Source organism: Lontra canadensis, unplaced genomic scaffold, assembly GCF_010015895.1.
Source record: "Lontra canadensis isolate GAN:19392208 unplaced genomic scaffold, GSC_riverotter_1.0 scaffold191, whole genome shotgun sequence".
NCBI classification, from domain to species: domain Eukaryota; kingdom Metazoa; phylum Chordata; class Mammalia; order Carnivora; family Mustelidae; genus Lontra; species Lontra canadensis.
In genome coordinates this window covers 1,448,827-1,476,437 of record NW_022631185.1, presented here as the reverse complement: position 1 = coordinate 1,476,437, position 27,611 = coordinate 1,448,827, and the positions used below count along the sequence as shown (strand labels likewise).

Sequence of the window (27,611 nt, the reverse complement as noted above, 5' to 3'; positions counted from 1 at the left end):
ATTTATTACAGCAGCAATAAGAAACTAGCACAATCCGGGGCGCCTGGGTGGCTCAGTGGGTTAAAGCCTCTGCCTTTGGCTCAGGTCATGATCCCAGGGTCCTGGGATGGAGCCCCACATCCGGCTCTCTGCTCAGCAGGGAGCCTGCTTTCTCCTCTCTCTCTTCCTGCCTCTCTGCCTACTTGTGATCTCTCTCTGTCAAATAAATAAATAAAATCTTTAAAGAGAAAGAAAAAAAGAAACTAGCACAATCCCTGCATAGCTCACATATCCTAAAATGCAGGATTTTAGAGGTGGGCAGGCACTTGTCCCCTCTGGGGATTTGAAGCCCTAGTGTTACCCGCTTTCCACCCTGTTTGGCACTCCTGTCACTAGCACTGAGGCCCGAGGGAATCCTATTTGCAGACAGGTTAGTGGACATCTTTGGGGTCATTATATTCTGCCTACCACTGTACAAGAATATACTTTTTAAAAATTTTGAACACTGCGTATATGGCTACTTGCAAAGTCAGGATGAGGGCGTTTTTATTCTTTGATAGATGTCAACAATGATTCTCGAAAGACGTGTTTCCAACTTGCCCTCCCCTGGCAGTGCTATGAGAGCCTTGGGATGATGATGATGATAAGGATAACAGCTGTCTTGTTTATTTAGTAGTGTTATCCTTACAAATAGAAGTTACTTTACCAGCAAAAATGGGCTTATTTGGGAATAGGAGAGAATTACAATTCTGGACATGCAAGATACAGCAAAGCTGTAGGCAAATGTAACAAAGGAGAAGAACGTTATTGTACGGAGAGGACGAAGGGGGTTAGGAGGGGCTGTTCTGAAGGAAAGTCCAGCGGAGAAGAGTTCAGGGTGACGATGGGCTCTCGCCGGCTGAGGCGCAGGGCCCACTCACTGCTGTAGGAGATGCAGTGCGCGTCTTTTCCGTCGGGGCCTGTAGCTGAGGATTCTCGGCTGCTGAAGCTTCTTATGTCGGTAATTCTTGACTCGCAGCCGTACCAAGCGAGAGCTCGCCCTTTCACACTTTAGTGGGGCTCCCTTTCCTGGGTTTCACAGCACTATGTGCCTGGCGTGTGCTAAATACTTCTCCGGTCACTTCTCGCGAGGAAAGGTGCAGCAGTGACCAAATCTCGTCACCGGATTTCGAGTTAGAGCTGTTTCTGGGAGCGCGTCCAAATCCCCGAGGGACTGTGCAGGCACGGAATGTTCAGGCTCGTCCCAGAAGATTCTGACCGGGGAAATGCAGAAGTGAAGCTGCGCCCCAGGGGCCCCTTCCGGGCTGGTCCTCCCTCCAGAGCGCGGGCCCTGCATCTCTGCGGGAGGAACCCGAGGTAGCCCCGTCAGAGCAAGCGTAAGCACAGCACTGCCACTCAGCACCGCGGGCTCCCCTTCCCAGCAGCCCTTGCGGGGCCACTCGGGCATAGCCAAGCGGAACGCGCGGGCGCCCTACGCGAGGCCTGCGCGCGGCAGAAACTACAACGACCAGAAGGCCACGGGGACGGCGGCGACCCGCCACCAATCCCAGCCCCGAAGAGGGGCTATATCCTGCGGGTCGCCGGGCTTCCGGCGTCTCCCTCGAGCACATTCGTCTTGCCCTTTCCCCGCCCTCGGGGAGTTGACCTCCCGCAGGCGCCTCCTTGGGACCCAGCCGTGGGGTGCGGGGTGGGGGGGGGGGCGGGGGGGGGGGGGGGGGGGGGGGGGGGGGGGGGTGCGGGAAGGCTGGGATGAGCTGCCCCGCTCCGTCCCAGCCGTGATCTCCGGTAACGGGGCTATCCTCTTCCCTCCGCACTCGCCCGCCGTCCCCTCTGAGGCCCCGATTGCGACGGGCAGCGGGCGGGCACCCTGCCCGGAGGAGGTGTGGGCATCGGCTGCGCACTCAGGGCCTGCCCGGGTCCCATGGCGGCGGCGGCGCTGGTGGACCTGGCGCGGGTGAGTGGGGTCCACGGTAGAAGGGAGTGGGGAGTCCCTGGACCCTTCCTCCACCTTCACTTTTGCTTCGCTGCTGCGACCCTCGGATCACCCCAAGCCTGAGGTCCTGAGTCCCGACCGGAGTTTCTGTGGGAATTTTCACGATTCTGGAATCCAGTGGGACAAGATGTGGAAAGCTGTTTCAGGCACAGGGACCAGGATGTGCAAATGCTCAGAGATGAGACTGAGCTGGGAGTATTCGGGGAACCACAGGCCTCCGTTATTTATATCTGGTGGGCCGGACGGAGTCAGGCCTGGACATGGCAGCCTGGGGAGCTTGGCCTGAAGATGGTTGGAGCCACGGAAGGTTTGGAGTAGAGATGTTCACAGGCTCCCTTTGGCTGCAGAGTGGAAAAGAGAGGTAGGGTGGGGTAGGAGGTGAAGTTGAGGGGGCAGAAAGGGAGGCTCATAAGGATGCTCTTTTACTAGATTAGGTGGGTGATGGTGTCAATCCAGGTCCAACCTAGAGTTGGGAGATTTTGGATCTTTCAAGTCAGCCAGATTTTGTGATGTGCAGAGAAGTGGAGGAGCCTGGGCTAGCTTGGCAGGTCTAAGTTAGTTACGCTGAGGAATTCAGCTTGGAGACATCCAGTCAGCAGCAGTCAGCCTGTGAGCTGCAGTAGAGCTCTGGCTCACATTTGAGAGGGGGCATCTTTAGCTTATGGTGAAGATGTTCTACAAGGGCATCTGAGGACTGGGTGGCTGGCTTGGGTACTGGGCGGGGTCGGTGGGTGTCACAAAGTCAGATGAAGGGAGGAGGAGCCACAAGAGAAGGTGTGTGTGAGAGGGGGTCCAGAAAGTGACCAAGATCCCTGGGACAGAGGCTAAGGCATATTGGAGACGCAAGTAACATGACAGTGGAACTGGGACTCGTGTTTAGTCAACTCTCTGTGGGCTCACAGGCATTTCTTGGCCACCCTCTGTGGGGTCTGAGTGTTTCAGTCAGGATGACAGGTTAGTTCAGTGGCAGTAGGCTGAGTGTCCTAGGCTTGGCGGGGGGGTTGCATCAGAAGGAAAGAGGAATACTGAGGCTGGTGAGGGGACAGCATGAATAAAGGCAGAGAGACTTGGAGGTCCCAGAAGTCTTTGTGGCCTAGTCTGGATGGCTAAGTGATAAAGGTAGGAATAGGACCAGTTAGAGAAACTGAAGGAAAGCTGGGTGCCACCTCTGGAAGTGGGTACTTTTAGAAGTCTGGGTCAGGATGGGATCCTGGTTGACCTCACCAAGTTAGCCACATTTTGGACACCATTTGCAGAGTGATCTGTAGGGTTGCTGGGAGGAAGAATGGGCCATGGGATAGTGGTGGGGTCTGGAGATGTGTGGTACAAAGACGGACGTGCACATGCAGGGGCATATGAATTGATGGACTGGAGTCCTGGTACTGGGGGCGTACGCGAGATGAGCCCCAGTTTCGTTGTTCTGGGAGGCAGGATCTGGGGAGCCAGGAGAATCGTCTGGTAGGAGGCAGTGAGGCCCCACGACCAGGCCCAGACCTTGTGGCAACTATCTGCCCACCTCCCTGCTGTGTGAAGGAGGACACAGTGATCAGTGGGACATGAGGAGACAATACTCCCCATGGCTTTGGAGCTCAGGTAGAAGGGTGACCTAGGAGTTTCTTGGCAGGGTTGATTTGGGAGTCAGAGACTACCCACGAGAAGATGGCAGCATGTAGGGTCACAGGCTCAGGTCTGGATGGGTTCATCTGTGTTTTTTTTTGTAGTTTTCTTGCTGCCCTGTCCTCACCATGGCTGACTTAGCTGTCTTCACCATGACAGGACTGGGGGACCTTTGAGGACATGGCCATGTACTTCTTCCAGGAGGAGTGGGAGCTCCTTGATGAGACTCAGAGGTGTCTGTACCACAATGTGATGCTGGAGACCTTGGTGCTTGTGGCCTCAATGGATAAGGCCCTCTCACCCCAGCTTGCTGTTCTGGTCTCTGTCCTTCCTCTTCTCCTGGAAACAGCTCTGTGTTCTGACAGCTGAGCAGATAGCCTCTGGGCTATCTGCTGTGTGTGCAGAGCTGGGGCACAGGCACAGGCACAGCCTGCTCCTTCCCCTGAGGAGCCCCAATATCTGCTTCCCTTCCTGCAGAAGGGCTCAGGACCGAGGGGCTCCGTCTGGTTGCCTGAGTTTGTCTAGATCAGTGGGACCTCTGTGCCTAGGTTCTTCCCCCCGCACTTTTTTTTTTTTTTAAAGATTTTATTTATTTATTTGACAGAGAGAGATCACAAGTAGATGGAGAGGCAGGCAGAGGGGGTGGGGGAAGCAGGCTCCCTGCTGAGCAGAGAGCCCGATGCGGGACTCGATCCCAGGATCCTGAGATCATGACCTGAGCTGAAGGCAGCGGCTCAACCCACTGAGCCACCCAGGCGCCCCCCCGGCACTTTTTTATATCAGACATTTCCAGGAGCCGGGCTACGTCATGGACTGTAGACATGGACATCGTCACTACCTGCCGCTGGGCTCTTCCTAGGAGATGCTCCTCACAGGCTTATTTTGTAACACTGGGTTTTCTCCCTAGTTGCGGAGATGACGTGAGCTCCCTCTCGTCTATCACAGGGTAGGTGGCCCTTGGCTGGGCCAGACACTCACCCGCTCTGTCTTTTTCCCAGGACTTAGAACTTTCAGGTCCTGCATGGTTGCTCACCTGGAACAGGACAGAGAAGGCTGGGAGCCTGACAGGGTGCACATAGCTACATATACCACAGAAGAGGCTGGGAGGGGGTCTGGCTCTGATGAGTGGGAGCTGGAGCAGACATGACACTGGGGCTGGGTTCACACTGTACTACTTGCCCTGTATCCACTGGCCTTTGCTGCTGGGGCCAGTACCCGTACCTTACTCCATTTTCCTTCCTTGTTTTAGACAACGCATTCTCTCCATTTCTACTTTGTCTGTGTACAGTGCTCTGATCTGTGTCTTCCTTATTCCCCTCCACTCCTCCTTTTACAGGGATGTCCCACCTTAGCCCATGGTCAGTGTATTATGAGATGTGCATATATCCTCATAGAGGCTTTAAGCACCAGATGCCTGGTTGCAGCTGGATTTTCCTGCTCTCAAGGAGACTCTGTGACCCCTGTTCCTGTCCGAGATCTGGGGCCTGCCTGTATTGGGTCCTGCTGAGAGCTGAGAGGTTGCAGTTCCTGCCTCTCCTCCCAGCCAGAACCCTCACGTGTGTTCTCACGTCCTGGATCTTCACCTTCAGTGCCTTTCCTGGGCCCTGTCCTGCACCACAAGCTCTACCTCCCCCTGACTTGATCCTGCAGACTCATTTCTAAATTTGTCAGATCCACATCTGGGAGGGGGCTGCCCCCTCCCAACAAAGCCCATATACACTTCGCCAGTATTTCTCTGCTTTCAGGTTGCTGGTGCGGAATGGAGGAAGCCCCTCTTGAACGGGGTGTTTTTGTAGAAGGAGCATACCATTTCAGGACCCCTAAGGCATATCCTTCTACCCTGAAGGCCAACACCTGTGACATGTGTGGCTTGGTCTCAAAAGACATTACACCTGGCTAAGCGTCAGGGAAATCACCCTACGCAGAAACCATACAAGTGTGAGGCATTTGGGAGAGGCTTCTGGCTCAGAATAAGTTCTCACCAGTGCCAGCAGGAGCCCAGTAGAGAAAAATGCTTCACAGGTAGCAAACATGCTAAGGATGTCCTGGACAGCCTCGACCTCCTGCAGCACCGGGCCACCCACAACATGGGGATACCACACAGGCACCAGGCACAAGGAGGCCTTCCAGCTGCCAGCAGCAGCAGAGAGGCCACACCGCACAGAAGTCCTTCAAGTGCAGCAGCTGTGGGAGCAGCTTTCTGAAGGCTCTCGTGCTCCTAGATCATCTGCTCACTCATTCCAAAGAGACCCTGCAGATGCCCAGCACGGGGAAATGCCCCTGAAGAGCAGGCCACCATTGTTCATCACCCGAAAACCCCACTGGGGAGACATCCCGTGTGTGTAAGGAATGTGGGAAGGCTTTCAGTCACCTTTTCAAACTGAGGACACATGAGAAAGTTCCTACTGGAAAAGTGTATCACGGTTGCAGTGAGTGTGAGAAAGCCTTCACCCAGAAGTACACACTCGCTTGGCACCGGAGAGTCCACTGAAGAATGGCCTTATGCCTGTGGCCACTGTGGGAAGACACTTCACTTGCAGCTTCAGTGTCGCTCGCCATCAGGAAGTTACGACAAAGAAAGGCCTTGTAAGTGCAGACCGTGCCAGAGAGTCTCCAGCTGCATCGCCAGTTTTGTGGAGCACCAGAAAATACACACTGGGGCAAGGCCTTGTACGTGCAGTAAATGCGGGAAAGCCTTCATTAACAGTTCTCATCTTCACTGGCATCAGAAAGTTCACAGCAGGGGCATCTGGGTGGCTCAGTGGGTTAAAGCCTCTGCCTTCAGCTCGGGTCGTGATCTCAGGGTCCTGGGATCGAGCCCCGCATCGGGCTCTCTGCTCAGCGGGGATCCTGCTTCCTCCTCTCTCTCTCTGCCTGCCTCTCTGCCTACTTGTGATCTCTGTCAAACAGTGTGGGAAAGCCTTCAGCTGGCCCTCTAATTTTGTTGCACACCAGCGAATCCATAATGGAGAAAAGCCTTATGAGTATAACAAGTGTGGAAAAGCCTTTAATCAAAGCTTTGCCCTCATTCAGCACCAGAAGGTTCATACCAGAGATAGGCCTTATGAGTGCAGTGAGTGTGAAAAAGCCTTCAGCTATAGCTCCAACCTTGTTACACACCAGATAGTTCACACTGGAAAGAGGCTTTACAAGTGCAGCCAGTGTGGGAGAGCCTTCAGTACAAGATCCAACCTCAGTCGGCACCAGAGAGTTCACACTGAAGAAAAATCTTATGCGTGTACTGAGTGTGGAAAAGCTTTCCGCTACAGGTCAGACCTCTCTCAGCACCAGAAAGGTCACCTGAAAAGAGCCATCTGAGTGCAGTGGACATAGGAATACCTTCAGCCAGAGCCCCAGCACCACCTCACTCAGCACCACAAGGTTTATACCAAAGAAAAGTCTAAGGAGTGTGGCAAATGTGGAAAACCACTAACTAACTGGGGCATTTTCTTTGTTCACCTTAAGAGCCCACACTGGGCTCTCTGCTCAGCGGGAAACCTGCTTCCCCCTCTCTCTCTGCCTGCCTCTCTGCCTACTTGTGATCTCGATCTGTCAAATAAATAAAATCTTTTTTTTAAAAAAGTTCACTCCTGAGAAAACTTATGTGAAAGGAACCTTTGTGAAGAAGGCATAAGCCAAATATTGAAAAATATCCTAACACCCCTCCCAGGAGATCGCCAGATACCTGGGAAGCTTTCAGGAACTATATCACACTTTCTAATCTGTCCAGGTGCTTTGCCAGATTATGTCATTGCCAGATGGCATCTCACTTCTACAGGCTGGCGGGGCCCCCCACAGCCTGTCATCTCAGCATATTCAGGGAAGGCTGATTTTGTCCTCACTCATTCCCAGGAGGGAGACATGAGTGATGGGAGCTCTTTGGGGTGCCTCATTTTCCATCTCTGCCCTGTCCCCAGTGGTTCAAGCATGGACCTGACTGATCTCTTCTCTCCAGGACTTTCCAGAAATAGCTTCCCTCTTTTGTGGGTAATTTTTTTAAAAAAGATTTATTTATTTGAAAGAGAGCAACCACGAATGGGGGGGTAGCAGGGAGAGGGAAAGGAAGAATCGGGGCTTGATCCCAGGACCCTGGGATCATGACCTGAGCTGAAGACAGATGCTTAAATGACTGAGCCCCCCAGGCACCCTTTTGGTATTGTCTACAGATGGTGCCTGCGATGGATCTGTCCAGTCTCCAAATCACCCAACCCTGGAACTGCCTGCCTCACTGTTGAAGCTGTCTTTAATTTCTATCCATTGTGTATGTGGTTGGGGGTGGGTGAGATGGAGAACAGAATGGGGCTCTAACAGGATAAAGAGGGGAAAAGGTCTTAGTGGGAGACCTCACCTTCAACAGCAGGATGGCACAGAACACCTTGCAGTCTAGGCCCAGGGCCTCCTGGGACAGGCTGAAAGTCTCTGTGTTAAATCTTGGTCCTGGATGCCAGGACAGCCTGACAGGCCCAGAGCTTTGGACACTGGGTATTCCGTATGGCAATCTCTAGTTCTTCCTGGGCAGCAGGGGTTGGGTTCTTTGTTCCTGGGAATGTCCACGTTACCCAGTAGAGTTGAGGGGCCGCTGTCTCCTGGGACCTGCCCATGAGTAAGGCCCCTGATGTCCAAAATCCATAGACAGGTTGGTTACATCACTGGATGTAAGATCTCCAAGGGCCAGGCAGAACCGTAAGCGGGTACAGAACACCGGTTTTGAGGTGAGGGGTCAGGGAGACTGGCAAACGAGACGCTATGCTTGAGCCACATCATACCCACTCAATTCCATGTTCACACGGATGGCTTCCAGTCAGCCACAGTAGAATTTATACCACAAAAAAATGAACAAACGATAATCCTTTGAAAACAAAAAAACTGGGGGGGGGGGACCCAGTTGACACTGTCTTTGGCCACAGGAGAGACTCAGCTCTGGAGATCTTAGAAGTCCTGCATACTCTCATCTCATCCTCTAGCATGCGTACAGTGACCCTTCACGATAGGCATACCCAGCATATGCTGCTCACTGCCAGAGCAGATAACCTAAATGTGGTGTGGGTTCCTGTAGTCTCCCTGCGCTGGTCACTTCAGGGCCATCAGTGCACAGGCAGGAATGCTGGGACTGTAGTCCCGGACTTTGGCAGCTCAGCCAATATTCCAGGTCACTGTGTCCATGGCCGCCATCATCTGCTGTTTTTTGCTGCCCCTGAGACGAGGCTGTCCCTGGGTACAAAGATCAGAGATGATGGGATCAACATAGGGTTGCCCCCATTCTTGGGTTTTCCAAGAGTGAAAGATCCATATGTTTATGTGAAGCCTTTTGATTCTATAAATGTTGCAAACTTCTGAACAAAGTTTGCAAGTATATATGTGACCTCTCTATGTGGGCAACACGGAAGGGCTGCTTGGGGTTAGAGGGGAGTCCAGCAGAGCCAGTGGAGCTCAGGCCTGAAAGCAAAGTGGGGCAGACACTCATTATCAGAACGCAATCCCTTTTATCCTGAATGGTCATCTGTTTGGAGACCTTGTAAAATGAAGTCTTCTGGCAAAGAATCCTGATTCGGAGAAATGCCCTGACCTGAACCTGACTCTGCTCTCCCCAACAGGGCTCTGTGCAAGGCAGCTGGCCTGCTGTGCGTGCGTGCGTGCGTGCATGCGTGTGTGCATACACATGTGCCAGAACAACGAAAACAAACCCCTTGTGGCTCTGAGTGTCTAAACACTGGGGATACTAATGTTCATCTTGACGCTACAGGAAGATTGTCCTGTGAACCAGCCACAGAAGGAGGCAGTGTCGAGTGAGAGTCAGAAGCAGGCCTTCGATCATTTGAGCCCCAGATCCATTTAGTGCCCGAAGCCAAATGCCAAGTGGACTTCTGGGTTCCATTAACCAAAATAGGCCAAGGCAATTTGATAGGGAAAAAGATAATCTTCTCAACCAATAGTGCTATAACAACTGCAGAGCCAGATGGAACAGCAAACCTCTAGGCTCACCCAAGTCATATGCAAAAGTCAACTCAAAGTTCATCACAGACACAAGCAATAAAACTTCCAGAAGAAAGCACACTGACCCTGGATTTGGTGGATTTCTGAAACATAACAAAAAACATGACAAGAAAAAAGATAAATCAATTGGACTGGATCAAAATTTTCAATTTTTGCTTTTCAGTAGTCACATCAGGGGCACCTGGCTGGCTTAGTTGGAAGAGCATGCAACTCTTGATCTCAAGGTTGTGAGTTCAAGCCCCAAGTTGGGTGTAGAGATTACTTAAATAAATAAAAACTTAAAAAGATTAAGAGGCTTCGGGAAGCCTGGGTGGCTCAGCCCGTTGGGTCTCTGCCTTTGGCTAGGGTGGTAATCTTGGGGTCCTGGGATCGCCGCCACCCCCCCGCCCGCCCCACCCGCATCGGGCTCTCTGCTAAGCAGAGAGCCTGCTTCCTTTCCTCTCTCTCTCTCTGCCTCTCTGCCTACTTGTGATCTCTGTCTGTCAAATAAATAAACAAAATCTTAAAAAAAAAAAAAAAGATTAAGAAGCTTCAATAGGCACATCAACAAAATGAAAATGCAATCCACACACTGGGAAAACTATCTGCAAAACAAATTCTGACAAAGGACCTGATCGAGAACATATGAAGAATTCATACAACCTAATAGGACAACCCAGTTTTGCTTTTTTTAAAGATTTTATTTATTTACTTGACAAAGAGAGAGACCACAAGTAGGCAGAGAGGCTGGCAGAGAGAGAGGGAGAAGCAGGCTCCCCGCTGATCAGAGAGCCCGGTGCGGGGCTCAATCCCAGGACCCTGAGATCACGACCCGAGCCGAAGGCAGAGGCTTAACCCACTGAGCCACCCGGGCACCCCAAGACAACCCAGTTTTTAAAAATGGGCAAAAATTACTCGAACACTCACTTCACTAAAGAAGATATATGAATAGCAAATAAGCACATGCCTTCTATATAAAACATGTTACTATTTTTTTTAAGATCTTATTTTTAAGTAACCTGTATACCTAACCTGGAGCTTGAACTTCAAACCTCGAGGTCAAGAGTCTCATGCTCTACAGACTGAGCCAGCCAGGTGCCCCTAAAATGTGTTTTTATTAACGGTTCACAACACTCCCACAGGTATTCTAGAGATGGTGAGGTGGCCAAGAGCACAGAGTCTGGAGCTACACGTTGTACATTTACGTACCCGCTAATAATGAGTTGTATGCTCTCACACAAGTTACCACGTCTCTGTGCTTCAGTTTGCCCTGTATTTAACTGATACTTTGAATGGCTGTGGCAGATGTGAAGGTCTGCAGGTACAGAGAAACTCTGTACACCATCACCCCACCCAGACTCAGTCATCAAAGCAGTCATGGCTGCCCCACAGATATGTCTCCACGTCACTCCACGTTGCCAGTCTCCAATCCCTATTCCTCATACCCAGTGATTATCACTTAATACACCCACCTGGTTCTTAGATGAACACAGGAGGTAACCCCACCTAAGAGAGTCTGGTGTCTAGAGGGCATGTCTTTTTAGCCCAGGGGGAGTGCTTCTTGTCATTGCCGCAGGGGGTATGCCATGAAACATCCTCTCGAACAAGAGATCAGCAGCTCCTTTTGCATCGCTGTCAGGCTTTTGGACTCACTTCTCCCTTCACCAGGTGAGCTCTTAGTATCTGACTTAAAAGATTGAGAGCCTAGAATCTTTCAGCCTTTCCCAGGAGGGCACGGGATAGAAATGCAAATTAGGATATACACTGGAAAGGAAGAAGTTAAAGTGTCTTTTTTTTTTTTTTTTTAAGATTTTATTTGTCAGAGAGATTGCAAGAGCACAAGCAGGGGGACCGGCAGGCAGAGGGAGAAGCAGGCTCCCCACTGAACAGGGAGCCTGATGCAGAACGCAATCCCAGGACCTGGGATCATGACCTAAGCCCATGGCAGATGCTTAACCGACTGAGCCACCTAGGTGTCCCCGAAGTTAAAAGTGTCTTTATTTGCAGATGACATGACCTGGGTGTAGAAAATCCCAAGGAATCCATTAAAAAGTATATATAAAAATAGGTATGAAGGGTACCTGGGTGGCTTAGTTGGGTAAGTGTATGACTCTTGGTTTTGGCTCAGGGCTCAGCACTCAGTGTAGAGTACTCGTGAGAGTCTCTGTCCCCCTCTCCTGACCCTGGGCCCCTCCCCCACCTCTATTCCTCTCTCCTGCTCTTAAAAAACATATATGTATATATGCAAATATATGCCATATATATATATGCAACAAATAAGAACAAAGCAGAGCTGCAAAGTTTCCCATACAAATGATCAAATATGATTAATGAAGTAATTCCATTCATAGCAGCCTGAGAAAGAATGAAATGAATAGGTCTAACAAAACAAGTGCCGTACTCTGAAAACACTCTGAAAGCTATAAAACAGTGATAAGAGAAACTGGTGAGAAACAGTCCAGGCTCATGGATTAGCTGATTCAATGTTTTAAGATGATACTGTTCTTCAAATTGAAATACAGACTCCATGCAATCCCTATCAAAACCATAGCTGACATCTTCAGTAGAAACTAACAAGCTGATCCTAAATTCACAAAAGACTTACAAGAGCCAAAATGCTTTTGACCAGGAACAAAGCCAGATTTACTTTACCTAATTTTAAAAATTTCTGTAAAGCTATAGTAATCAAGACACTGTAGCACTGTCATAAAGACAGACACACAGATCTGTAGAACAGACTTAAGAGTACCAAAATAACTTTACTCAAGTGATTTCTTTTTTTTTTTTAAGATTTCATTTATTTCTTTGACAGATGGAGATCACAAGCAGGCAGAGAGGCAAGCAGAGAGAGAGAGGGGGAAGCAGGCTCCCCACTGAGCAGAGAGCCCGACGCGGGGCTCAATCCCATGACCCCCGGGATCACGACTCGAGTGGAAGGCAGAGGGCTTAACTCAATGAGCCACCAGGTGCCCCCAACTGATTTTCAATAAATACAATGTGGAAAGATGGTCTTTTCAACAAACAGTTCTTGGAAAATTAGGTACCTACATGCAAAAAGATGAATTTAGACCCTCACCTAACTACATGAAAGTTACCATGCAATGATCATAAATGGAAATATAAGAGCTAAAACTATAAAACTGACAAGAAAAAAATCAGAGAAAAATGTTGACTTTTAGTTAGGCAAATAATTTTTTAGATATGAAACCAGGAGACAATGTATAAAAGGAAAAACTAATAAATGAGACTATGGTGTCTAAATGGGGTGTCTCTCAATCGGATGGGGAACCCCAAATGCGAAGCAGAGATCAGGTGGAAATCAATGGCAGGGGAGATGAAAGAATTCACCTGAGGCAGAACAGAGGAGACGAAGTTTAAACGGTGGACAGGTCAGCAGAGGAGCGGCTCTCAGCAATGACGCAGTGGGCAGGGGCTATTTTCAGTGTGGGGAGATGAGGAGGTTGGTGACATGTGGAATTCTCATTTTTGGTAACTGCCTGCTTGAAAGTAGTCCCTTGGTCAGTTAGACCCTTGTATATACTTTTTTCTTTTTTTTCAAGATTGATTTATTTATCTGAGAGAAAACACACGTGTACACGTGAGCCCCCGGGGGGTAGGGGCAAAGGGTGAGGGAAAAGGAGAATCCTGAGCAGACTCCCCCTGAGCGCGAAGCCCCGTCGGGCTCAATCCCATGACACTGAGATCATGACCTGAGCTGCAATCGAGAGTGGGATGCTCATCCCACTGAGCCACCCAGGCCTCCGGGGTCTATGGATATTGTGAGGTGGGTCACCCAGTGATCCTGTCTGTGTTCAGCCAGGGAGTCACTGTGGGCTCTTTCTACATCCCATCACTTAGGCCTGTTTGCCTAAAAGCAGCCTCTACATAGAGACTTCATCAAAATGTAAAATACTGCTCTTCAAGGGACACCTGGCTGACTCAGTTGGTACAGCAAGTGACTCTTGGATCTCAGGGTTGTGAGTTCAAGCCCCATGTTGGCCTCAGAGCTTACATTAAAGAAAAAATAAAATATCCCTCTTCAAAAGATGTTATTAAGAAAATTAAAACAAGGGGCGCCTGGGTGGCTCAGTGGGTTAAAGCCTCTGCCTTCGGTTCAGGTCATGATCCCAGGGTCCTGGGATAGAGCCCCGCATCGGGCTCTCTGCTCAGCAGGGGGTCTGCTTCTCCCTCTCTCTGCCTGCCTCTCTGCTTACTTGTGATCCATCTGTCAAATAAATAAATAAATCTTAAAAAAAAAAAGATTTAAAAAAAAATTAAAACAAGCCACAGACCAAGAGGAAATAAATACGGAGTCTTAATACAGAATATATAAAGAATTTGTGCAACTCAATGATAAGAAGACAACCCAACTAAAAATGAACAGAAGATCTGAATGGACATTTTATCAAAGAAGATAAACAGATAGTTAAAAAGTACATGAAAAGATGCCTGACGTCATTATTCATTAGGAAAACTTAAGTTAAAAACCCCTTGAGATTACTGTTTGATGGGTACAGAGTTTTAGTTTTGGAATACGAAAAAGCTAGAGAGAGGTATTGGGGGATAGCTGTACAACTGTGTGAATTTAGTTAATGTCATTGAACTGTACACTTAAAAATAGAAGTTTTATGTGTATTTTACCACAATTAAAAAAAATCCATTGAGATACCATTTCACCCTCACCAGGATGCAACACCAAGTGTTGGCAGGAAGGCGGAGAAAACAAACAGTCCTACAGTGCTGGTGGGAATATAAAATGGTAGAGACACTTTGGAAAACAGTTTGGCAGTGAAGAGATAAACATGAACTTAACACAGGACTTAGCAGTTCCACTCCTAGGAATTCTCAGGCAGGAAGACCTTACTCTGCCCTATGGTCCTTCTAACTGGACTTAGAATCAAACTGACATGATACAGATTATCAAGAGAAAATCAAATTTAATGGGCATACATACAGGGAATCAACAAACAGAAAATTCCGAAGACAGTGAGGCAACATGAAGCTTATGTGAGCTGAGGGCAAGGTCTAAGGATACGAAGCGGAGAAAGCCCTTCAGCAAGAAGTTGAAAAGAGAGATTTGGAAACACAAGGTTGCTCTACTACGCAGATAAATTCCTTAAGTAAAGGGGAGTCTCTGTTCATAGCTCTCTTCCTATTACAGGCTCTCCTTCCCCATGTAAATCAGGCAGTTGTGGGAAAGGCAGAGAGCTTTTCCTGCATCTGCTGGTTTTGTTTTTTGTTTTTTAAGATTTTATTTATTTATTTGAGAGAGAGTAGGAGCAGGGAGGAGAGAGAGAAAGAGGCTTCCCGCTGAGCAGGGAGCCTGATATGGGGCTTGATCCCAGGGTCGGGTGCTATGACCTGAGCGGAAAGCAGACGCTCAACCCAACTGGGCCACCCAGCGTTCTGATTATTCCTTTTTTTCTTTTAAGTAGGCTCTATACCCAGTGCAGAAGCCAACTGCCTCACAATCAGAGATCAAGACCTGAACTGAGATCAAGAGTCACACGCTGAGCCACCCAGGTACCCCTTGATTACCTTTAAATCAAAATAATCTTTATGCCAAAGTGGCCCATCTTGGGGAAGCCTGTCCTTGACTCCTAAGAATCCACCCAAGCAAAATGAAAACATATGTCTCCACAAAGATTTGTAAGTAAAATGTGCCTACTAGCATCATTTATAATAGCCAAGAACTTGAAACAATTCAAAATCTGTCAGTTAATGATGGATAAATAAACCGTGGTGTATCCATACAAAGGAATATTATTCAGCAATAAAATGGAAGAAAATTCTGATACTTATGAATAACATGCATAACCTCAAGAACATTAAGCTCAGTGACAGAAACGAGACACGAAGAACTACATACTACATGATTCCACTGATACAAAATATCCAGAAAAGGCAAAAGTATAGAAACATACTACGTAGATTAGTGGTTGCTAGGGGCTGGGGATGGGAGTGGATTTGGGCTATAAAAGTGTCCAAAGGAACCTTCTGAGGCGATGGGAATGGGTAAGATAATAATGGCTGTACAACTCTATACATTTACGAAAAGTCATTAATAGTGCACTTATAATGGGTGTGTTTTACACTATGTAAACTAACCCTCGATAAAGCCACTTAGCAAACAGGACTTTTCATTCTCACAGTCCTGGAGCTCCTGACCGCATGGTGATAACCAGAGTATCCAGCCCACTAGAAGATGACAGGAAAGCATGAAACACTGGTTAGGCATACAGCTCTGGGAGCTACACAGATCCTTAAGACGCCCTGCAAACCTTTATCTTGCAAGGACCCAGACATGAAAATGTTGTGCCAGGCTCCCCCATGTCCTATCTGTCGCACTCAGTGTTCTTTACCCATTAACGGTACTCATTTCCTTCTCACACAAACACAAGTGGGTGATATATTGCTAGGATGTGGCCTTCAGGGGGCCTCCTTTAAACACTGCTGAGATGGGAAGGACAGTCCCTGAAACACAGACCATCAGACCAACCACTGCCTTTTCTAGGCGAACTCCAGGTCCAAAGCTTCAGAACACACAGGCTTCATTCTTTGCCAGGGAACATGGGGTACAAAGCCAACTGAGTCACATCTGGACCAAGATGAGCCATGCCTTGCTGCTGTGCCCTCTGTGAGGTGCTACAGGGGCCCTGATGACCAACCTATGAACACCTGTCATGTTCTCTATGCGCTCCTGCTAAACAGGAGTCTAACATCAGAGGTGAATTAACTGGTGATAAATGCATTATCAAATGGCCCAGAGCAGTGTGAGGTCCTGGTACCAGATTTTACTATATGTGCTGCCGAAGCGAGCACGGTCCTGGTACCAGAGCTGGGTGATGACAGCAATGCATAAGAACTGTTAGCAGGACCTGAAGCAGCTCGATGAAGGCATCAGGGATGTCAAAGGCAGACTTCACAAGGTCCATAAACAATGGGAAATTTACCCAGAAGCCCTCCAAAAGCTATCCCATCAGGCGCTTTGCTTAGAGCAGGAGTCCATGCCAAATTCAGTCATGGGTGAGCACCGTGATACCACTTCAGTGGATGCCGGGCCACCGCCATCTCTCCAGGGGAAGGCAAGCAGGGAACAGGGACTGCTTCTGCTGAGCAACAGGAGGGGACCATCAAACACAGAAGGGCTTTTCCCACAGCACCCAGGAGTGCAACAAGTGGTCTCAAAGTCCAGGTGGCCCCTACAGGCTTCCCCACACACAGGGCAGTCACAGAGTGTCTCTTCAGGTAACGTTCTTCTATATAAGGTCCAACTTGTGGCTGAAGGCTACTAGGTAGGGTCTTTCTCAGGTATTAATTCTTTTGTATTGAACAAAGTTTGTAAAGTAGGTTGATTATTTAAAATAAAATGTTTTTTAAAAAAGAAAACGGCAGTGGAAGACTACATTCACTGCTCTCAAATGGCTTTTTTCTACTGAAGTTGTTAGTGTTGACAGGGCAGGAGCCGTGGCCAACAGCTCTCCCGTGCTGGCTGTACACACAGGAGCTTTCTCCAGTTAATATTTCTATGCAGAACACGGCAGGAGCTGCAGCTTTTTGCTCTCCTACTCCCTATACTCACTCACAATGCACTAATTTGCTGCAAAACTGGATTCAATCTGGTGAGAGGCGGCTTTCCAACATCAGCTGTACTCATTATGCCTTTCTTCAATAAGGATCATAGGAAACAGGTTCAATATTTTCTTGAAAGTTACTGCATCTCTACAACTGTTCTCTGACATGAATCTCTTGGTGCTAACAAGAATGGAGCTCTGGACATAGATGCCCACATTCTCTGCACTTGGGTCCTTTAGTGCAAGGGGGAAATGGAAAATTTCACTCAAGCCTGGGCCATACTCACTGCCTTCATAAAGGCTTTCTCAAGGAGAACATTCTGGTGGTCAAAAGGAATAGAGCTCTGGCTGGAGGTTTTCTCATGTTACCACACTCACAACATTTGAAGATATGAATGTACTCCTGCTTTCTCAGGATGGAGGCAAAGGTGATAACCTTCCCACCTTCCCGACGTACTTGGGATTTTTTTTCCCATTCTGAAACATTTTTGGTGACTGAACTCCTCTCCAGACACCATACGTTTACTGGGTGTCTCTTCAGTGTTAGTTCTCTGTGGGTCAGCAAAATGTCGAGCTGGTAGGGCCTGGCGATAGGCAGGGGCTGTGCGGTGAGGGTGGTCCGGCCACTGACACTGCATCTACCTTCCTTTGAGGGAACAAGCAGTCTCATGGAGGAACAAATTTTCAAGAACTACTTAAAGATGTATCAGCTCAGGACATGTTAAGGGGAGGCCACTGGTGGGGGACCTGACCAGAAGAGGGGAGAAGGAGAAAAGCTGTAAGGCAAAGGACACAGAAGGATCAGCCAGGGGACAAGAGTCAAGGGAAAGGAGAATGGAGTGTCAGAAAGGGATCAGAACGATTGAAAAGAGGCATGGCTACTCACTCTGGGACCAGGGGAACAGAGGGCATAGGTCAAGTACCAAATGAGAGATGAGCCCACTGCTACAGTCCCTCCCACAACAGTTTCATGCTGACCAGGACTGGTCCTCCATGGGCCTCTCTGGTCAAGAAATGATTCAAGCTGCCCTGTCCAGGTCTCCTTGCCAAGTTCAACTTGGGTGACCACATTTAGGGTAGTGCAGACAGTCATTCTTAGATGGGATCAAGTGGTTTGTGAGAGGTCAGCCCCATGTCCGGGGATTTACCCATGACAGAGCAAGAGGGGTGAGGATCGCTATGCATCTGGAGAACGGAACCTCACGAAACGAAGAACCAGAACATATCTCAGCAGAAAAGCTCATTGTCCCCATAATCAATGACCATGTCAATGCTCACGTGTCATCACAGGGACTGACAAGGGACAGCTGGCAGAAAACTTGCTGGAGGGGTTTTTTTCCCTGACAGAGGGAAGAGAAAAGCAACAGGCCCTGATGGGGTCTCTTGGCCAGATAATAACCAAGCTTGATGTGATCTCCTCTGCGGGTTGTGATATTTTTGACCCTTAACCATGATAAAAAGGTCCCAAGACAAAGAGTTCAGGTTGCTTATGCAGCAGTCTGGGAGAAGAGGTATCAAACACGGGCCAGCATCAGGACCAGCAGCACAACCCACGGGGAACGCACTGGCCTAACCTGGTGAGGACAGGACCATGCCATGGTAGTAGCCCCACTGTGCCTTATGAAGGAGCCCCACTTTTTCTAAAAGAGATATGTAGCCTTCTCCTTAAAGGTCAACAGGCTCTGCAATACCAGGCCAGGGAGCAGATGGCTGTGAGCCCTGAGCATGGGACCTGGGGCCCCAGTCTGTCCTGCCAGCCACCTCCCCTATGTCCCCAAACCTTGTTCCCTGACATGCCTGCTCACCCTCTGAGGGTGGGCCGTCCTCCTGGATGTGCACTCTCCCCAGATCCACTGGTCTTTGGACAGCGCTTCTCTTTTTTGGCACCCATGTCCTCCACCTAGCCACTGGTCCTTCCTGGACACCCCACATTCACCTCAGGGCCATTCATCTGTAACCACAACTCAAGACTCTCCTTCCAAAATGCCATTCTCAGGCCTTTCCTTGGACCACAGCCTGGCATGGGAGGCCAAACCAGAACTCCCTGTGTGTTCACAGTACATATGTCACCCCCACTCAGAGGTCTCCAGACAATTCGGACTCTACGTCTACAAAATCTAACTGCTAATCTTCCCCAAAACATCCTCCTCCTTTGGGACCATCTCAACGAGCAGTAGTACCTCATTCCTTGTAAACCCTTGGGATGGTCCTTTATCTGCCACTTACATTCAGTCCTCACATCCACCACGAAAACCCATCAACTCCATCTTGAAAATCAAACCGAAATATGATCGCTTCTTTCACCTCTCCTACTTCTGCCCTGGACAGGCCACCACCGTAACGGTCCCGACGAATGCTGCCGCAGCATCCTCATGAATCGTCCTGTTTTCAGCCTGGCCACAACCCCTCTCCCACCAGCGCGCTCACTTAGTATGTCTACTGGGTATTCATTGGGATACTCTCAAAATCCTACAACAGATCATGGTCATCCCTCTTCTACTAAAAAATTTCCATGACTCCTAGCACTCCTCTCACGCTCTTGACTCCTTGCAGTGGAAGACGGAGCTTTCCTGAATGTTCTCGGGTCGGTCTTACCTCTGAGTCGTTGCACATGCAGATCCCTCTGCCTGCGTCCTCTGTATCTCACGACACTAGGTTCTGGGATGAAGACCCGGCCCCTGCGAACGCTCCATCGTCCTGAACGTCAAGGCCCGCAGTTCAGTCGGGGACTAGGACACTGGGACTGAGTCCAGCCGGGTGGGGGCCAGGACACGATTCTTCAGCCGTGACTGCTCGATACGCTCACTCATCACGCCCGCAGGACCGGGGAGCCTCCTGGACACAGGCCACAATCTGGCAGCAAGGTCCCTCAGCCACACCGGACAAAACCGCAAGTGGACAAAGAAATGGCCGGATCCCGGAAGTGGCGACCGGAAGACCTCGGCTGTGTCGGAAACGCCCCTAGCTCATCATTGGCCAGAGTCCGGACGGCGCGCTCACAGGGATACACTGAGGGAACACTCGGTGAGGGGCTTTCTGGGTAATGTAGTTCGCGTCGCGGGAGCAGGGGCATGCCGGGCGTGGGTCCCGATCACCTCGGCAACGACGCAGCGGCGCGGCGACTGGCTCCGGGACCTAGAGTCTTAACGGGCTGCGGGCCTGGAGCCCCTGCTTGCTCAAGGTCTGGGCGTTTCTGCGTAAGCAGCTGAGGATGGGGCGGGACTTCCGTTGTCGCCACTGCATTCCTCAATTCGCGGTTGGTGGGGTGCTTGGCAGGTGGCCCCTGGGACCAGAGATGAGGGTAGGGAAGTGCCGGGACTGTCACAACTCCACTGCACGCACTTTTCCCCCTCCGCTAACGGCTCCTCCTTCCTGAGCCTTGGTTACCCCGGATGCAGAACGGAGGTAACGACCCCCACGCTTCGCCTTCGTCCCACGGTCCCGGGATGCAGTTCCCAGGTCCCTGGGTGCATGCTATGCTGGGGAAGACTAAGGCCCTTAGTGCGACCGTCAGCCCGCGGTCACCCCGGACAGTGGGGATTTGAAGCTTTGGATTAGCCCTCATTGCTTGTCCCTGTCGCCGCCTCTCACCGTCCCGCCCAAACCACAGACTGACCAGGACAGCAGCGTCGCAGATGGACCCGGGTCAGGTGAGTGGAGGGTGTCCCAGCCCCTTACCCGCTGGGATCCGTCCTGATCCTGTACCGCCTGTACGGGGAAGAGTGGTGTCCTGGACTCTTCACCTACACTTGAGTCTGGAAGCCAGAGAGTCACTTCTCCTAGCATCCAAAATCCAGGCCGGAAGTTATATGGAGGGGTTCACTGTTAGTTTGCAACCTCCTCCAGAGCTTACCTGCTGTAATCTGACACCGAGCCTGTAGGTGGAGGGCAGGGAGAGAGTGAAGAAAGAGGCAGGTCACTCCAGATTCGTAGGTTGCAGGTTAAATAAGCAAGGGTAGGTACACAGCAAGCTTGCCTTGGACAGCCACAAGAAGAGTAGACCTCCACATCAGCCCACTGAATCATAAGTTTATACAGAGACCTTAACTTGGTTCAGTCACGGATACCACCCAGATGGTTTCAGCACCACATCACAATCTCAAGGCTATGTCCCTGAGGGAATTTCTGGGAGGGGGTAAGAATACACATTCCAAGGACCGGAGGTGAGGACAAACCTCGATTGCCCAGGTCCAGCTCATGCGTGGGTCATCTGGCAGTCACATCCTCTTGATGACCTCCCCTGATATTCACATTTCTGGAATCCTATGGGATAAGGTCTGGAAGGGTGTCCCAGGCACAGGGACCAGGATGTGCAAATTTCTTGGAGGTGAGTATAGGATGAAAATGTTCAGAGAACTACAGGTCTGTATTTTGTCTGGTGGACATAGAGAGCAGGAGGACAGGTATTGGCCTGGAATGGCAAGCTGAGGAGCTAAGTCTCTATTTATAGAGTGTGGTGGGAGTGTGGAAAGTTTAGAGCAGAGAAGGGAGGTATTCTGACTCAGGTCTTTTCTTTTTTTTTTTTTTTTTTTTTTAAGATTTTATTTATTTGACAGAGAGAGAGAGACAGTGGGAGAGGGAACACAAGCAGGGACAGTGGGAGAGGCAGGCTTCCCGCCAAACAGGGAGCCCGACAAGGGGCCCGATCCCAAGACCCTAGGATCATGACCTGAGCCAAAGGCAGACACTCAACCACTGAGCCACCCAGATCCCCTGACTCAGGTTTTAATAAGCTACCTCTGGATGCTGAATGGAGAACAGATTTGGTCAGGGGGCGGTGGAGGTGGGGTTGGAGGTAGGACGACCACTGAGTCTTCCGTTGAGTGACTGCAATAGTTCAGGTGTATGTGCTTTTAGGCCAAAGGTAGAAGTAGGAGAAATTGTTGGCTCTTGAACTTTTTAAGAAGGGTGGACTAGATTTCCTGATGTGACACAGTGAGATATGAGGGTTGATCCAGATAGATAGATGTGGAAGTTAGAGTGAGTAGATATCAGAGGGAAGATAAAGAGTTGGGTTTGGGCCATATTGTATTTGAGGTATCTGACAGACTTCCAAATTAAGGTATCAAGTAATCTTTATATCAAGTCCAGGCCGGAGACATCCAACGGATGAAGACTTGTGTGTGGACATGATGTGTGGCTGTGGTGAACGGTGACCAGGCCTCTGATGAGAGACTAGACATGAAGCATGAAAGTAACAGAGGTAGGATGACAGTGGGGTCTGAGGTAGGACTGGTTTACTGCTCTACAACTCATCAGGTTTTTGTGGCCACCCTCCTTGGGGTCTGAGGGTGGGGGAGGGGGTGTCTGGCTGGAGAATAATCAGGGGCAGAAAAGGTCAGTGTAACCTAAGAGTCCCTAAGCCAGGGATAGGGGACAGTAGGTTTGGGATTTGTCTACTAGGAAGAGTGAGAACAGCTTTGACAGGTGAAGGGACAGCATGAGGGGACAAGGATAGAGGTGGAAGAGAGCAGGGGTGTTTAAGATCTACTCATGGTTCTGGAGAACTGAAGGCTGAAGTAACAGGACTAGGAGGGGAGGCATTAACTAGAAGTGATGGCTGTTTCTGGAAGTCGTGTTTTTTGGAGATCCAGGCAGGCCAGGCTCAGTGTTGGATCCTGGTTGCCTTTGTTGGGTGTGCTGTGCGCATAGTAGGATATAGGGATTTAGGGAGATGCCTGTGGTGTGGACGGGGAGAGGGGGGCTAGATATGATGATGGTGTAGTCCAAAGAATGACATGTACAAGGTAAGGGAATGTGAACCAGTGTGCCCAGGGCCCTGGTACTAGAGGCTTAAGGGAGAAAAGAGAGTCTGAATTTTTTTATACTTGCTTAGTGTGATCTGGAGAGACAAGAGACATAACACGAGAGAGTTTGTTTACCTTGGGGAGGGGTTCCTGGCCAGTCCAGCGCTCAGACAGCAACTGTCTGCCCACCTGGCTTGGGTTGGCCTGGATACAGTGACCAGTGGGACTACAAGGAGAGAGGGACACCAGTGGTGTCAGGGCCTCTCATCTCCTCCGAGGTGGGGGACTGAGGAGGAAGAGGAGCTGCAGGTGAGTGAGGGGAAGAGGACCGAGGGGTCACAAGAAGAGGACGTGCCAGTAGTAGGTGTGGCAGCACTCTGAGTCATAGATCAAGGGCCTGCATCCATGTAACTATTTTGTTTGTTTTTCAGCCCATCCATTGGTGCCTTGGCTTAGGTGTCCCATCATTGCAGAGCCCAGTGACCTTTGAAGATGTGTTCGTGTACTTCTCCAGGGAGGAGTGGGGGATTCTTAATGTAAGCCAGAGGCACCTGTACCACAGTGTGATGCTGGAGAACTTTGAGCTCATGACCTCACTTGGTAAGGCCTTTCTGCCCGGCCCAGCATGGTAACCAACTTCTGCCCTTTTGCCTTCTTCTCAAAGAAGGATTTCTGTTCGCCCCATAGCTGGACCCAAGGCACTGGTTCTTTGCAGGTTTCCTATTACAGATCTTGTGGGTGCTGGGACTGGGCTGTGTGCATTCTCCACGTCTCTCTCAACAGCCTCACGAATAGTCCCAATAGCTCTTGCCCAGGGGCCCTGTGGGGGCAAAAGTTGGGGATCAGGCACCTGTCGTCTGCCTGATGGATCCAACTAAGCTTGACCAATCCTGGCTGGATGATCCATTGTGGGGGACACCTAGATTCTTTTCCTTCCCTCATGAGACTTAAAAAAAAAAAAATTTTCATTGAGATATACCATACAGTTCATACTTTGAAGTGTATAGCTCAGTGATTTTTAGTGTATTTGCACAGTTGTATAAATACCACCATAAACTAATTTTAGAACATTTTTATCACCTAAAGAGAAAATGTGCCCATTAACATTCCTTCCGCATTCTCCTTCAGCCGTTCTCTCTCAGCCTTAGGCAACTGCTAACATACTTTATGACTGTGTACGTTTGCTTATTTAGACATTTCATACAAACGGAGTTACACAGTATGTTTTTCCATGAATGGCGTTCACTTAGCATAATATATTTGAGGTCATCCATGCTGTAAAACACGTCAGGACTGCATTCCATCTTACGGCCAAATAACATTCTGATGTGGAGCTGTACCATGGTTTGTTTATTCACTCGTCAGTTGGTTGGGCATTTGTTTTGTTTCCACTTTTCGGGTGTTAAGAAAAATGTTGCTATGAACATTCAAGTACAAGGTTTTGCATAAGTATGTTTTCATTTCTTTTGGGTAGATAAATAGAAATGGGATTGCCAAACTGTTTTCCAAATTGGCAGCTCTGTTGTATAGCTCCACAGCAGTGTATGAGCATTCCAACTTTTCTACTTCCTTATCAATACTTGTTGTCTGTTTTCACATAGATAGCCTAGGTGGTGTGAAGTGGTTTTGATATGCATTTCTTTAACGACCAATGGTGTTGAGCAACTTTTCATGTGCTTACTGATGCGTGCGCGCACACGCGTGCACACATACACACACACATCATTTGTCCTTCTCTTTGTCCTTGACTTTAGTAAGGCCTCCTTTATTCTGTGGCTTGGTTAGGTCCTGTCTTGCACAGTAGGCTCTTCACTCTTATTCTGGGCCCTTGGCCTGTCAACATCCCTTGGACCCATTCCTGTATATCTCAGCCATATAGTTCTAATGAAGTTACCCTTTCCACCAAGTGGAACACTCAGTTTGCCAGAAACTTCTCTGCTTTCAGGTTGTTGGCATGGAGTGGAAGATGAAGGGGCCCATTCCAAGCAGAATACTTCTGTAGAAGGGATGTCACAGGTCAGGATCCCCAGTGCAAATCCTTCTACCCAGAAGGCTGACACCTGTGATATGTGTGGCCCATTCTTGAAAGACATTTTGCACCTGGATGAACATCAAAGAACATATCCTGAGGAGACCCTCTATACATGTGGAACATGTGGAAGAGAATTTTCATTCAGTGCAAACCTTCACCAGCACCAGAAGGAGCTCAGTGGAGAAAAGCCCTTCAGATGGGACAAGGATAAGGACTCACATGTGGAAAATCTTACAGTTCACCTGTCTTCACTTGTGGGGAAGCCCTTCACTTGTGGAAAAGGTGGTAAGGATGCCTTGGAGAGCCATGACCTCTTCCAGCACTCAACCACTGACAGCAGCAGGAAGCCACAAAGGAGCACAGAGTGCAGGGAGACCTTTTCACACAACTCTAATCTTGAGCAGCTCACAGAAGTCCATACCACACAGAAGCTCTTTAAGTGCAGCAACTGTGGAAAAGCCTTTCAGAAGACCTCCACTCTCCTCAACCACCTGAGAACTCACTCTAAAGAGACACCATTTAGATGCCCAACAGTTGGAAATTCCTTAGAGGAATCAACCCTTAGAGGAAAATCAACCCTTGTTAATCATCAAAAATGTCATGATCAGGAAACATGTCATGTGTGTAAAGCATGTGGGAAGACCTTCAGTCACCCTTCTAAACTGAGGAAACACCAGAAATTTCACACTGGAGTAAAATATTATGAGTGTGGTGATTCTGGGAAAACCTTCCAACACAAACTCACACTTGTTCATCACCAGAGAATTCACACAGGAGAAAGGCCTTATGAGTGTAGTGAATGTGGGAAAGCCTTTAGTAACAGGTCACACCTCACTCGGCATGAGAAAGTTCACACTGGAGAAAGGCCTTTTGAGTGCAGCAAATGTGGAAGAGCCTTCAGCCAAAGCTCCAATTTCCTTCAGCACCAGAAAGTTCACACTCAAGTGAGACCTTATGAGTGCAATCAATGTGGTAAAGCCTTCAGCCACAGCTCTGCCCTCATTCAGCACTGGAGAGTTCACACTGGAGAAAGGCCTTATGAGTGCAGTGAGTGTGGAAGAGCTTTTAACAATAACTCCAACCTTGCGCAGCACCAGAAGGTTCACACTGGAGAACGGCCTTTTGAGTGCAGTGAATGTGGTAGAGACTTTAGCCAAAGCTCCCACCTCCTTCGACATCAGAAAGTTCACACTGGAGAATGGCCTTTTGAGTGCACCAAATGTGGGAAAACCTTCAGCAATAGTTCCACCCTCATTCAGCACCAGAAAGTACATACTGGGCAAAGGCCTTATGAATGCAGCGAATGTAGAAAGGCCTTCAGCCGCAGCTCCAGCCTGATTTAGCACTGGAGAATTCACACTGGGGAAAGGCCTTATGAGTGCAATGAATGTGCGAAAGCCTTTGCTCACAGTTCTAGTCTCATTGAGCACTGGAGAGTTCACACAAGAGAAAGGCCTTATGAGTGCAGTGAATGTGGGAAATTCTTTAGCCAGAACTCCATTCTCATTAAACATCAGAAAGTTCACACTGGAGAAAGGCCTTATGAGTGCAGTGAATGTGGGAAATTCTTTAGCCGAAAGTCCAGCCTCTCTTATCACTGGAGAGTTCACACTGGAGAAAGGCCTTATGAATGCAGTGAATGTGGGAGAGCCTTCAGCAATAACTCTCACCTGGTTCGTCACCAGAGAGTTCACACACAAGAAAGGCCCTATGAGTGCAGCCAATGTCGGAAAGCCTTTAGTGAAAGATCTACACTTGTTCGACACGAGCCAGTTCACACCAGAGAAAGGACTTATGAATGTGGCCACTGTGGGAAAATCTTCAGCCGCCTCTGCAATCTTGCTCAGCATAAAAGGATTCATACCTGAAAGGAACCTTATGGAGATGGTCCTTCTGAGACGATCTTCAGCCAAGTCAAACTTCATGCAGCAGAATACCCACAGAGAAGTTACCTGGATGTACCACTAGTGTGGAGAAGGCTTCAGAAGGTACTCTGCCCTTTCTGAGCAGCCCAGGACTGAGCTCTCTCCCCTCTGGAGCATAAACCCCTTTCCAGCCTGCCTGGATCCAAATATTTGCAGCAGTCATCTACATATGCAGGAAGAAAACAGCTCCCTGTGCTTCCCTTCCCCTTTCGTGGAGGGAAACAGGATTGTCTTGGGCCTATTGGAATGGATTCATTCCCATTGCCTCTAAAATGGTTAGGAAGTGAATTAACCCCATGCTGGTCAAGGGCCTCGAGGGATGTCCAGTTTGGGCTTCTCAGAAAGATGTCCATTCCTCATGGATATTGTCATGTCTGCATGTAACCCCAATTATGTGTCCAATGAGCCCACACATCACCCTCCCCTGGAACCGCTTATCTTGGTCTTCTGTATTCTGCATGATAATAAAGACCAAGTAACCAAGTCTTTTTTTTTTTTTTTTTTAAGAGAGGGATGGAAGGGGCAGAGGGAGAGAGAGAATCCTAAGCAGGCTCCATGCCCAGCGTAGAGCCTGACTCAGGGTCAAAATCACAACCCTGAGATCATGAACTGAGCTGAAATCAAGAGTGCTTAACTATATGAGCTATCCAAATGCCCTGATCAAGTCACCTTTATTTATTTTAGATTTTATTTATTTATTTGACAGAGCACAAGCAGGGGGTGTGGCAGACAGAGGGAGAGGGAGAAACAGGCTCCCTAATGAACAGAGAG

General features: G+C 49.1%; 3 protein-coding genes across 4 annotated transcripts in view; 2 read left to right on the top strand and 1 right to left on the bottom strand.

Moving 5' to 3' along the window:
• Positions 1-20,043, bottom strand: part of LOC116861153 (zinc finger protein 324A-like) — a 38,116-nt gene extending 18,073 nt beyond the window's left edge. Inside the window, exon 1 of the mRNA XM_032847662.1 lies at positions 19,732-20,043. Within this exon, the coding sequence (XP_032703553.1) occupies positions 19,732-19,749 (18 nt within the window). The 5' untranslated portion in view covers positions 19,750-20,043. The remainder of the gene's footprint in view (positions 1-19,731) is intronic.
• Positions 1,843-6,367, top strand: LOC116861178 (zinc finger protein 552-like). Of its 2 annotated transcripts, none has more exons than XM_032847717.1 (3): positions 1,843-1,933; positions 3,749-3,875; positions 5,335-6,367. In XM_032847717.1, the coding sequence occupies exons 1-3, from the start codon at positions 1,901-1,903 to the stop codon at positions 5,487-5,489; spliced, it is 315 nt and encodes a 104-aa protein (XP_032703608.1). In that variant the 5' UTR covers positions 1,843-1,900; the 3' UTR covers positions 5,490-6,367. The 2 variants fall into 2 exon arrangements, with proteins under 2 accessions (XP_032703608.1, XP_032703607.1); XM_032847716.1 differs by having other exon boundaries at positions 4,926-5,419.
• A 223-nt stretch (positions 20,044-20,266) lies between the features above and the next one.
• ZNF132 (zinc finger protein 132) lies at positions 20,267-27,323 on the top strand. Its single transcript, XM_032847642.1, is given in 3 exon segments — positions 20,267-20,392; positions 23,315-23,483; positions 24,829-27,323. Coding segments are annotated over 3 exon segments (2,169 nt in total). The 5' UTR covers positions 20,267-20,347; the 3' UTR covers positions 26,784-27,323.
• The last annotated feature ends 288 nt before the right edge of the window (positions 27,324-27,611 follow it).

Coding starts and splice junctions, on each gene's coding strand:
- LOC116861178 (XM_032847716.1), top strand. CDS start 1,901: ATGGCGGCGGCGGCGCTGGTGGACCTGGCGCGG. Junction 1,934..3,748: donor CGCTGGTGGACCTGGCGCGG/GTGAGTGGGGTC, acceptor TCACCATGACAG/GACTGGGGGACCTTTGAGGA. Junction 3,876..4,925: donor GGTGCTTGTGGCCTCAATGG/ATAAGGCCCTCT, acceptor CTCCTTTTACAG/GGATGTCCCACCTTAGCCCA.